This window comes from Convolutriloba macropyga, chromosome 1, assembly GCF_964194025.1.
Source record: "Convolutriloba macropyga chromosome 1, txConMacr16.3, whole genome shotgun sequence".
In the NCBI taxonomy this organism is placed as follows: domain Eukaryota; kingdom Metazoa; phylum Xenacoelomorpha; order Acoela; family Convolutidae; genus Convolutriloba; species Convolutriloba macropyga.
The window spans coordinates 33,792,046-33,805,163 of NC_134468.1; the positions used below are offsets into that span (position 1 = coordinate 33,792,046).

Below are 13,118 nucleotides of genomic sequence, written 5' to 3' on the forward strand. Positions count from 1 at the left end.
AACTAAAATCGGGAGGAGAAAAAACCTAAACAGGATGTACTTGGTTTGAATCCGTTCTTATGGTACCATCTTATGGAGAGCTAACAAGGCTGAACTCAGGGACATCGAAGCTATTCATGGAAAGTTACGAACTGAATGTTTGATCCGACTGGACATACTACCACTGGCGATGTACCATGAGCTGCATTTAGCTTTGTTGTTTGGCGATAGTTTTAATGGATGGTTTAACTTGAATGGAAACAGTAAGTAATCATCAATAATCACAAGAAGACGACTCGAACAGAAAATGTTCAGTGTTCTCTACACGGAGGCTACAAAAGCAGAAGCGAGAAAGTGACCAAGGGACTGGAGCGGTTTACCTGGCCAATCTCTTTAGCCGATATTTTGGCGCGGGCATTAAGATATTGCAAATGTGAAGACACGGTTGATGATGGCGTGCGTACAAGAACTATTCGTGAAAGAATATGACTACGATAGTATATGCACTTGGAGACTCTTGCTTGTGTGTTGATTGCAGAACCACTAAAAAAGTAAACTGACTAGTAAACTGAAACAGGGAAACTCCCCCCCCCCTGGGTTCTATCCTAAATCCTATTTTGTTACTATTATTATAGTAGATTAGTTGTAACCAAAGGAAACTTTTGATTTATGGTCTCGTTAAACAAGTCCTTCGTTTTCTTGACGTGTCTGCCTTTGCTATCATTTTGAGTTGCTTTGATTTGTAGTTAGGGTTATCTGTAATTCGCTAGTCCTGTTTGGCCATGCTTAGTAATAGCAAATAATTTACAAAGGTGTGGTATAAGGCGTGGATATCATAGAAAGACGTGATGTCTGTTTGGATATATAAGCTTTGGTTTGGATTTCACAATGTTACTTGAAGAAAATAGGTCCCTGTGTTTTTGTAACGCGCGGTTTCATGATGGGTATGGATTAGATTAGTGGATCCTTTTAGATGCACTATGTATTGATATGAAATCCTCTGCAGTGCCTGTTAAAAATGTAGATGTGGCCCATGATTTGGCGAAAGAGAATGCAAGGCTTTCACAAGATGTCATCAGGATGTCCATTGATCTGGAGGATCATAAAAGAAATGAAACAAGGTAACGTTAACAAATTGTTGCTGGTCATGTTGAAATTACGGTTCGACTTTTCTAGGTTTCTCGAACCAGCAGATTTTAACTGAGAGGTCGATTAAGTTTTTTTAAATTCTTATTGTTCTTTACCCAACCAGGAACAAAGTTTATTGAAAGAATTGGTGCCTTCCCCAGTCTAGAAAGTCTTTTAATAGTAAGAAAATTGTTGGTATATTTGGTTTTAAACGTAAAAAATTGTAGTAATGTTGGGCCTGGGACGTAAGAAAGCTTTGGTATTTCGAGATGCGGTATCGTGGGTTTCTAAACGTAAAAAATATTCGGTTTTTTGCAAAGGTGAGAAATCATTGGTTTAATCAAATTGGTTGTTTAAACCACAGGAAATCATGAAAATGACTAAAGTTCTTGATATATCATAATCATATCAGGACTCCCCATCAAAGTTCAACAAGTCTCAAATTTTTAACTTGAAAAGCCATAAAACTGTCAATTAAGAAAAAATCCACTCTCTTAAAGGGTTGTTGGTCAACTATGGTGTCTTATACGCATTTATAACAGCTTCATAAAGCGATAGACAAAGTCTGGCAATGTTCTTCAAGGCAAGATCTAAGGAAAGTTTTGAATTTTTTCATGGCATCAATAAATAATATTGCTTCTGTACTTCCTTCTTGAATCGTCGACGAAGCGCATTACCCGGATGTTCAATGTCACTCTTTTGACTGTGACATAGCCGTACTTCACTTTTCTGAAGATGTGGTTTTACACGCTTTACAAAACTTTACTCATTACTTTTCCCAGCATCTCGCCTCTACCAATAGTTCTAACTCCCGGGCTTTTATTAAGAGCGATCAGATGGCAAGCATTGTATGAAGCCAAAAAAGCTAAATCCGCTGTCGGAATTCTGAAGGCCAACTTGACAATGTTTTGCGAGGATCGCTTGATAAAGCCCTAAATGATGTCAGTAATTTCGGCCATTCAGTTGCGTCAAGACTGGAGGAAACGTGACAAGCACTTGGTTTCACTGCTACTTGTCTGATTTCCGAAGCATTTTTTTTTCGAAGAGGGGCAGATGGAAGAGTAAGTTACGTTCTTTCAAGTGCGGTATTACATACTTAGGATCCGCTCTTTGACTAATTGGATGCTTATCGGGTAAGATCCTGAGCACTCAGGTTACTGAGTTTTTCCTTCGACACTCAGTTTATCTGATGTGGTTGATAGTATATCGGTTTCCATTTGTTTATCAAAGGCCTTGTATTCATTTACTTCTCGTTTATTCTTGGTCTTTCCTAAACGCCCCCTGAAGTGCCTTTGCTTCGTTAAACAGGTAATCGAAATTGCAGCTGATCAATTTCTCCAATGTTCTAGTGATTGTTGTCGATATGGATCCATTGTTATCGCCTCTCAATTTCATTAATGATCCCTCACCTGTGAAATTTTCTCGTTAGCCTGTTAACATCTCCCATCTACACCCGAAAACCGTTTTTTAGCTCTCTGCTCTCTTATGGTTTTGCAATTAGATGACACTTCGTTACAATATAAAGGCAATTTCAAATGTAAACAAAGGCATTTTCATATTCTTTGGACCGTTGGAGTGTAACTATCAAAAGACGGAAGGGTTCCAGCAGCATTACTGCCATCGGCATACAGTTTTTGGGTAATATTCTGCTTTTCGAATAAATCTATGTGTAGAAGAATTGCGACACCATATACTGCCGTTGCTGTCGGATCCCCCTTGTTTGTACCTTATTGCGATTTCATTAATTTTATATTCGAAAAGGTCTGATGGTGTCTTATACGCATTTATAACAGCTTCATAAAGCGATAGACAAAGTCTGGCAATGTTCTTCAAGGCAAGATCTAAGGAAAGTTTTGAATTTTTTCATGGCATCAATAAATAATATTGCTTCTGTACTTCCTTCTTGAATCGTCGACGAAGCGCATTACCCGGATGTTCAATGTCACTCTTTTGACTGTGACATAGCCGTACTTCACTTTTCTGAAGATGTGGTTTTACACGCTTTACAAAACTTTACTCATTACTTTTCCCAGCATCTCGCCTCTACCAATAGTTCTAACTCCCGGGCTTTTATTAAGAGCGATCAGATGGCAAGCATTGTATGAAGCTAAAAAAGCTAAATCCGCTGTCGGAATTCTGAAGGCCAACTTGACAATGTTTTGCGAGGATCGCTTGATAAAGCCCTAAATGATGTCAGTAATTTCGGCCATTCAGTTGCGTCAAGACTGGAGGAAACGTGACAAGCACTTGGTTTCACTGCTACTTGTCTGATTTCCGAAGCATTTTTTTTTCGAAGAGGGGCAGATGGAAGAGTAGGTCACGTTCTTTCAAGTGCGGTATTACATACTTAGGATCCGCTCTTTGACTAATTGGATGCTTATCGGGTAAGATCCTGAGCACTCAGGTTACTGAGTTTTTCCTTCGACACTCAGTTTATCTGATGTGGTTGATAGTATATCGGTTTCCATTTGTTTATCAAAGGCCTTGTATTCATTTACTTCTCGTTTATTCTGGGTCTTTCCTAAACGCACCCTGAAGTGCCTTTGCTTCGTTAAACAGGTAATCGAAATTGCAGCTGATCAATTTCTCCAATGTTCTAGTGATTGTTGTCGATATGGATCCATTGTTATCGCCTCTCAATTTCATTAATGATCCCTCACCTGTGAAATTTTCTCGTGAGCCTGTTAACATCTCCCATCTACACCCGAAAACCGTTTTTTAGCTCTCTGCTCTCTTATGGTTTTGCAATTAGATGACACTTCGTTACAATATAAAGGCAATTTCAAATGTAAACAAAGGCATTTTCATATTCTTTGGACCGTTGGAGTGTAACTATCAAAAGACGGAAGGGTTCCAGCAGCATTACTGCCATCGGCATACAGTTTTTGGGTAATATTCTGCTTTTCGAATAAATCTATGTGTAGAAGAATTGCGACACCATATACTGCCGTTGCTGTCGGATCCCCCTTGTTTGTACCTTATTGCGACTTCATTAATTTTATATTCGAAAAGGTCTGATGGTGTCTTATACGCATTTATAACAGCTTCATAAAGCGATAGACAAAGTCTGGCAATGTTCTTCAAGGCAAGATCTAAGGAAAGTTTTGAATTTTTTCATGGCATCAATAAATAATATTGCTTCTGTACTTCCTTCTTGAATCGTCGACGAAGCGCATTACCCGGATGTTCAATGTCACTCTTTTGACTGTGACATAGCCGTACTTCACTTTTCTGAAGATGTGGTTTTACACGCTTTACAAAACTTTACTCATTACTTTTCCCAGCATCTCGCCTCTACCAATAGTTCTAACTCCCGGGCTTTTATTAAGAGCGATCAGATGGCAAGCATTGTATGAAGCCAAAAAAGCTAAATCCGCTGTCGGAATTCTGAAGGCCAACTTGACAATGTTTTGCGAGGATCGCTTGATAAAGCCCTAAATGATGTCAGTAATTTCGGCCATTCAGTTGCGTCAAGACTGGAGGAAACGTGACAAGCACTTGGTTTCACTGCTACTTGTCTGATTTCCAAAGCATTTTTTTTCGAAGAGGGGCAGATGGAAGAGTAAGTCAAGTTCTTTCAAGTGCGGTATTACATACTTAGGATCCGCTCTTTGACTAATTGGATGCTTATCGGGTAAGATCCTGAGCACTCAGGTTACTGAGTTTTTCCTTCGACACTCAGTTTATCTGATGTGGTTGATAGTATATCTGTTTCCATTTGTTTATCAAAGGCCTTGTATTCATTTACTTCTCGTTTATTCTTGGTCTTTCCTAAACGCCCCCTGAAGTGCCTTTGCTTCGTTAAACAGGTAATCGAAATTGTAGCTGATCAATTTCTCCAATGTTCTAGTGATTGTTGTCGATATGGATCCATTGTTATCGCCTCTCGATCTGGTGAAAATTAGATGATGCATTATCATTGCCCATATGGTTTTTGCTTTGCAGATTTTCTCCAATGGTCTTAGCGGGGATTATGTTTAGGATGTCCGCAATTGTAAATCCAGTTCTTGCCGAAAGTCGGGCTTTCCTTTTGTGATTCATCATAATTTCTGCAGAAATTGCTTGGTTCTGGGATTGCCTCGATGTCTATTGAAGGTTCTTGCTGCTCTGGTCGTTAATGAATTGCAGTGTTTGCACACGAAATTAATTTAATTGATTGTCATTTTTGTTTGCTAGAGCACTACATTTGACATGCATGTACGTTCAACAGCCGTAGCACCACATTCTACTTCCGAGATGAAGAGAACGCTTAGAGGAATGAGTCTGACTTTACTAAGGGTAGAGATCTTGAGCCGAAATTAAGAATAAAGTTTAATGCTTTCTCTTACAAAAAAGATAACGCTGCTAAACGCTACTTGAAAACGCTGCTAAAACGCTATTTGAAAAGCCAAAAAAAAGTCCATTTTTGTCTACCTTGTTTTATCATTGAGCTATAGAAGATAGTCAATCGTCTCTGAGAGGTACGCTTGAATGTCCTGAAATTTGAAAGCTAGTAAAGCATACGACTATAATATAAACAAACTCAAATTTTTGCCTGGTAAAAACTACGTTTTAGGTTTTAAACCAAACATACCGAATCTAGGAAACTGAAAATACCGGCAATTTCTTTATTGGAAAACCGAGCATACTGAACATTTCGCACGGTCTCCTGGTGTAGATTCGGTATCTATTTTTAACTTGAAATTTTTCTGTTCTGTACCGAAATATTTTTTACCCCAGATTCTCTATACTTTTTGTTCAGAGCTGCGCGAGGGAAATGGAGTTCGGGGAAGCCTGGAAAACTGACAGGATTCAAAAGCAGCAAGGATTTGCATCTGAAATCTGCGCTTCATACACAGGAAATAAACCTACAAGGGTCAGTAATCGGAGAGAGTCTAAATGCCACTGCTTTGCATCCAGATAGGGAGCACGCTGATCTACTAGAAACTGTTGAAGAGGAAAACAATGGATCAGAGAACTACAAAGCTTTCCCTATGAAAGAGCGGTTGTCTAAAATGAAGCAAACGCTGCAACAGAGAGAAGCGGTTGCGATAAATGACGCTGACCTGGACGCTCTATCTGTCTCTAAAACAGCTCTAGACTCTCCTGTTAAACGATCAAGCCTGAGGACACAGGATGCTAGACTTCAAAAACTGAAGAAAGAGTACAAATCGGTTAAAGACGAAGAGAAGAAGTCTTTGATCGATTACGAAAAGGAGAGAGAAGAGCAAAAGGCTCAAACGACAGCATCGGTGGTAAATCTACATGTACCGGACCAACCGACAGGGTCGGAAGTAAACGCCCCTCTTGTGAACAGATCTCGAAAGGCTGGATCTGTAGTCGGGTCTAATGCTGCCAAGTCGCAAAAGAGCATTAATTCGATACCTGTGAATGACGAAGCAAATTCGCATGTTATGTTACCGCCACATGGGTCAGCATTGTATAGCAACAACGCGTCCAATTCTGACTACTTACAGAAACAGCGCAGAAAAAAGCGAACTGCACATTATTCACCTGTCAAAAGACCCTCGAGAGTCAACGACGAGGAAGATTCTCTCATTATAAGCTCAACAAAGGAAAAACCAGAACCTACTGGTCCAGCCGCTCCAAAAATTTTACCAGTTAAAGAAAGTACTAAATATACATATGACGCTCCATTAAGTGATTGGCTGCAAACTCTCAACTTAAAGGATGTAGAGCGCGTGAAGGATTTATTCTTCTCAAACAACATATCATTGATCAAAATGCCGATCATCACTCATAAAGATCTGACGAGATTCGGGTTCAAGCAGTCTGATCCCGACTTTGTCAAGATTTTACGGGGTCTGATTGAATTGAAAGAGGACTGTGCGAAGCACCCTGAGAAATACAAGCTAAATGTACAGAGAAGCAAAGAGCGAGAGTCGAAACAATTTGGTAAACCAACCCCTGGAAACCGGCGGATGTTAAATGAGACATCAAATGAGAAAGGAGGAAAAAGTAGTTCAGGGAACGTAGAAGCGGTAGAAGGTCTTCTACCACCAATTTCTAGCTCTCAAGTACTTGGTCAGTCGGAGGGAGTCGATATTCCAGCACCACAGCACGTTCTTCTCGAACGAGTTGGTTCAGGGTCATTGGTCAACCACGCTGTTGAGCTTCAGCAAATAGAAGAGCGTGAGTTTTTGCTATTGTTTTTTTTAATGTAAATACTCAATTTGATTCTTCGAGGTTAGTGATCAGTCGCGGGATATCTATTTTGATTTTAGATGAAACGTCTGGTGTGAGCAGCTTGAGTTTTTCGATGACTGACGCTGATAGAAATGATGTTCAAAGCCTTCTAACGTCTGAAGATGTGACTGAAGCAATGGTGTCTGGAAGAGATCCAAAACTGAGTCAAGAACATGATGTGACATCCAAATTTGTGGATAGGGATATTGTAGATGATTCAGGAATCGCGTCTGAGGTGAAGACAAATGAGGAGGTTGATGATAGAGACAGTTCAAGAAAGATATCAAATGCAACTACAACAGCCTCATTTGTGCCACTCTATAATAAAGATCCTGCTAAGCTATCAAAAGTTCTCTCATCCGATCTGGCACGCAAGGATGCGCTTACAGGTAATTTTCCTCATTCTATTGAATTATGCATTTTTGTTCATTTACAACTCTAGATCTGGACCTTTAAATCTTAAATCTTGGTTTTAGCAAAAAAGATAGTTTGATATGCTCAAACAGATTCTTTTTTCCACATCTGATATGATGGTTGTTTAGGGTTGTCCCTAGCTGCATACAGTTTACGGCATGTCGCCGGGTTCTTATAAAATTTCGGCTCAGCGTTGATATTTACCACTGCCTTTAGCCTTTTTGCTACACTAGTTAATGTAAAAATAAAATTAATAATGTAATTAGGGAATAGGTATTGGCAATAATTGGTTTTGATAGCAGAATATGTTAGTTTTGAAGTTAGTACTCGTTAAATTTATTGAACTTTTAGTTCATTCTTAAAAATTAGAAAGAAAGTGCATCTGAAACAACTTTAGAGACGTCAAAAATCAGCGCTCAATTTTTGACTGACAAGTGATGCTTTTAAGTAGATCAAATTTCACCATTCTGTGATTGATTTTCCCTTTTCTTGAATTACCGCGTCAGCTTTGTCGGCTGTTACTGTTTTTTTTAATGCTTGAAACAAATAATTTTAGCTTTGTTTAATTGCTCTTGAACGAGGTTCATAGCATTTATTGTAAACGTGTGTGTCTTTTTATGCAAATTTTTTGCTTGACCATTTTGCGCTTTCCTTCTAGAACATTCTTTGACTTCTCAAGTGACTTTTTTACGCTTTTGTTGATCATTTATGAGTGATCTCTATTGCTCTCACTTGTTGCTAATATATAATCGGTTGCAGTATAGCAAAAATAAGTGACCCATAGCGCAGTGGTTAGTGTGGGTGGCTGTGGAGCGGGAGGTCAGTGGTTTTTTGCACCCATAAAGAAAAATTGATTTAGGCTACCGACACTGAATTAAATTGCCTCGCCTGTCGTTCAAGAGAAATTCTTCCGACATTTGTCGGTTTATTTTTTGTTTTAGCGGCGTTTTGCATAAAATCGTTGCCATCTCTAATGCTATTTAATTCTCGCCCATTCTGCTCAAGCTGCCTTTAAACAGCGGTTGCTCTGCAAAGGAATTTAATCTAACATGAAACGAGTCAATGTCGAAGAGCGAAATCAGAAACTGGATAAACGGCTTTAGAAAGCCATAGTGTCCAGTTGTAGATGATTGTTAATTAAACTTCGGTTAAAATATTCTTAGTTACCATTTCTTATGCTTATTGGCATTGCTACCAGTCTCTCTAAACTGTCAATAAAGGACAGGAGTAAGCGTAACTACTAAATCTCATCAAAATGACAGTCCATTGACGGTTAATAGCCGCGTCCTCAATTCCAGGCGGCTATTATAGCGCTCCTATTTTTACAATTCAAAGAATTTGAATTGTACTGGGGCGCTGTGTTTTTTTTTAAAGATGTGTTCACACATTTTTTTCAATGACTTTGGTCTTTCAAAACGGGATAAACACGTAAAGCGCAGCGAGCATTAAGTTTCATTAGAGGCCCAAAGTGGTTTCTAGTAGTCCTTCAACTGCTTAGAGTTGTGCAGTTGCTGGGATGGCCTCAATTTGAGGTTAAAAGGTTATTTTTAGGAGGTTTTGGGCTCAAAATGTAGAAATTTTTCATGTTTTTTTTGTGATTTTTTTTATTCTTTTGTTTGATTAGTCTTAGGTTGAAGTTTTGAAAAGTTGATGAAGGCCCTTTGCGAGACAAAATTACTCGTTATGACCATTTTATGAGCTATATGTTTTGGTATACAAACACGCAAAATGATACTAATTTTTGTAATTTTGTCCAAGTTTTTTGAAGATTTTTGTCATTTTTTGATTTATTTCAGCTTCAGGGGCCAGGGAATCTCCTTTATGGTTTGATAATAGAGCACTGAATAGTATCTAGTGACAATAGATTGGCTTTCAACTTTTTAATGTCTCGATTTTTAGCATTTTTAATAAAATCTGCTATTTTTGTAAGGTTTCTTTCCAAGTTTTTTTGTCATTTTTTTATATTTGTCCATTCTCAATAGGTTTGATAATAGAGCACTGAATAGTATCTAGTGACAATAGATTGGTTTTCAACTTTTTAATTTCTCGAATTTTAGCATTTTTTTTGATAAAATCTGCAATTTTTTTAAGGTTTCCTTAGTTTTTTGTCACTATTTTTTTTATATTTGTCCATTCTCAAGTGCCAGAAAACCTATTCAGGGGTCTGCCTAAAGGTTACTGCTCGATTGTTTATTTCATTGGAATTGTTTTGAACAATTGAACTTTTCGGATTTTAGGAATTTCATAAAATTTGCTATTTCAAGTTTTTTTTGAAAACTTTTGTCTTTTATTCAGTTTCTCTTGCCTCAGTAGCCAGGTAACCTCATCCAGGGTTTGGTAGTATGTTATTAAATAGTTGCTAGGGGGCAATTGAATGGTTTTCAACATTTTCATAGAACCAATTTTTATTTTTTGAAATTGGTAGTTTTAAAAATTATTGCCTATCGATCTTTGAGCCAATGAATTTTTTAAATCTTGGAGTTGGGTTGCTGGATAGCCTCTAGAAACACAGAAAGGATTCTGAAGTTTTTAATATCACGATTTTTAGCTACATTTTAAAATTTGCAATTCATTTTAAAATTTTTTTGGTTATTTTCGAGTTAATCGATCTTCAAGGGCCAATGAATTTTTTCCAGGTCTTGCAGATAAAAGACTGGACGGTTTTCAGAAACAAAAATTGGTTTTGAACACATTTTTGAAATAGGTATATTTAAAGGGATCAATTTTTTTCTTTGGAGTAAAGGCTTCAAGAGTTTTAGCAAAGAGTATTTTTTTGTTTAGTTTGTTTATAGTTTCAATTTTTTTGAGATAATTTTGTTTGTGTTTTGGCTAGCTTTGTTCAATTAATCTGTCAGGTAGAGTACTTCTAAGTTCTTCATTCAATTCTTCGAATTGTTTTTCAGGACTTGTCCTGCTATGTTTTTCTACTTCGTCTAACAGATTTTTGTTTCGTCTTACCCTGACTTCTTGGAATTGAGCTTTTCAATGATTTACCTCACTCAAAAAAAATGACTTCTGAGCTCACTTATGAAACTTTAAATTTTATGAACATTTACTTATTAAAGGTCAATAGTGTGCATCTAAGTAGTGCCGAACATATGCCCTAATTCTTGAATATTAGAGTCTTGAGTTTTTGATTTCGAATATTAATTTTGGGATCTTCTCCGTTTGTGCCCCCCGCCCAAATATTGCACGTGCATCGGGGGGTGCAAATAATATGCGCCCACTAAGCCGAGGGGGCACAAACGGAAAAGATCCTAATTTTGAAAAGCCGTATTAGGGCTTTCTCCTTATAGAGCTTATGTGTCTCATAAAAATGACAGTCCAAAGCTAACCCAAAAAGTCTAGTGGTCTATTAAAGGACTGGTGGACGATCTGTCTATCTAATCTTTTTAGTTGTTTCAATTCATGGAAGGCCCCAAACGTCTATCGCGGCTATTTTCCGGCAATCTGCCTGCTATGTTTTTCTTGCTAAGAGAGCAATCAATTTCATGTTCTCTTCAATGCTTTTTTCAACCCCAATCGCAGTCATGGGAATGAAAGGCAACTATTATCTGGCAACCTTCTTTGTTTTGAAGTAAAACTTTGTCTTCAGTTTATCAGCTTGAGTTGGCAATTTCGTCCGTTAAAAGTAAACTGTGTTCTTTCAATGCTGATCATTTTACTTTTCATAGCTGTAAAGTTTTGAGATGAGTGTAGCTATATTACTGCAATTTTGGTGTTAACTCGGTGTTACGTTCGTTTTTTTTTCACGCCGTCAACCTCAAAGCAGAAGTTTTGTTCATCTTTTCATGCCGCGCTTTAACTGCTTTTATGTGTGACACCTCATTTGTTATGTTAATTAGCAATAAGTTTTGAACAGAAATGTCTGATCAGTTTTTAGACTTAGTTCACTCTCTAAAAGACTTTTAACAAAAATGCTCTTATGTGAAGTTACTTTATACCCCTTCATAAACTCTCATGTAGTGAAAGCTAAACATCAATGCTAAGGGTAAGAATATACTAGAAAAAAAAATGCTCAATACCTTAAATAGAACGGAAATGGAACATGATATAAGGCGCCCTGTTTATCTAATGGAGGGGATCTTTCTAATTTTTAGCGGTAGAACAAGCTACAAAGAAGTGGGAGAAGAAACAGAAAGAGCAGGAGCAAATACAGGAGAAGGCAGAGGGTGTGAAAGCAGAGAGGCAAGAGAGAAGAGACAGATTGGCTGCCAGACACCATCATAAAACATCCATAACTGCCGTCACAGTTTCATCTAATGCAATGAGTAATGCAAACAAAGCTGGTACTACGAAGCAGAAACAACAGACTGGAAGTACAGCAGGAGTAGGGGTGAGGGGTACACTGGATGGAGAGAATGCCTCATCGTCTCCTGAAAGAGTCCCTGTTCCTAATCAACTAATAACAGCTGAAGGTACATACATCAGTTAGCTGGAGAATTTTGTGTTCATTGGCAGTATCCTAGTTTTCATTGATGACGCTTTGTGGAGTCTAATTAAGCATTAGAGGTGCTGCAGGAGTCTAATTAAGCATTAGAGGTGCTACAAGTAAAACTGCTAACCATGAAGCAATCAGCTTTCGCTAACCGGAAAGGACTTGATCGTTAATTCTAACTTGCCTTGTATTATTCATAGCCGCCCTCATCTTATCAGCCTTTTATTATAGCGGCCCTGTTTTTTTTTTACTCGAAGAGTATTGGTGAAGCATCTTTTTTGATTGGTAGTTTTGTTGGAGTGAATTTGAAACAGAGTGAAATGCGTGGAAACCTATTGTTCAGCTTAAATTTCTGAAGAAACATGAAGAGCAGGATTATAACCATTTTTGAGAGAAAGAGAGAAAAGTATGTGTGAATAGTAGGTAGAACAGTTTTCGCTGAGCGAGCAACGTTTTTTGATTACGTGTGGCTTCTTCAAAGCAGTTATTTTTAAGTTTTACTGCAATATTTTCAGTCGAAGGCATTTCTATTAGAAACGGGATAAACACGTAAAGCGCAGCGAGCATTAAGTTTCATTAGAGGCCCAAAGTGGTTTCTAGTAGTCCTTCAACTGCTTAGAGTTGTGCAGTTGCTGGGATGGCCTCAATTTGAGGTTAAAAGGTTATTTTTAGGAGGTTTTGGGCTCAAAATGTAGAAATTTTTCATGTTTTTTTTTGTGATTTTTTTTATTCTTTTGTTTGATTAGTCTTAGGTTGAAGTTTTGAAAAGTTGATGAAGGCCCTTTGCGAGACAAAATTACTCGTTATGACCATTTTATGAGCTATATGTTTTGGTATACAAACACGCAAAATGATACTAATTTTTGTAATTTTGTCCAAGTTTTTTGAAGATTTTTGTCATTTTTTGATTTATTTCAGCTTCAGGGGCCAGGGAATCTCCTTTATGGTTTGATAATAGAGCACTGAATAGTAT

The 13,118-nt window shown here is 37.8% G+C and overlaps 1 protein-coding gene across 1 annotated transcript; it reads left to right on the forward strand.

The window, feature by feature from the left end:
- The first annotated feature begins 890 nt into the window (after window positions 1-890).
- Window positions 891-12,606, forward strand: LOC142348322 (uncharacterized). The gene is made up of 4 exons (XM_075399632.1): window positions 891-1,100; window positions 5,849-7,239; window positions 7,332-7,682; window positions 11,808-12,606. Exons 1-4 carry the CDS (start codon window positions 970-972, stop codon window positions 12,140-12,142), a joined length of 2,208 nt encoding a protein of 735 aa, XP_075255747.1. The 5' UTR covers window positions 891-969; the 3' UTR covers window positions 12,143-12,606.
- Window positions 12,607-13,118: the final 512 nt, after the last annotated feature.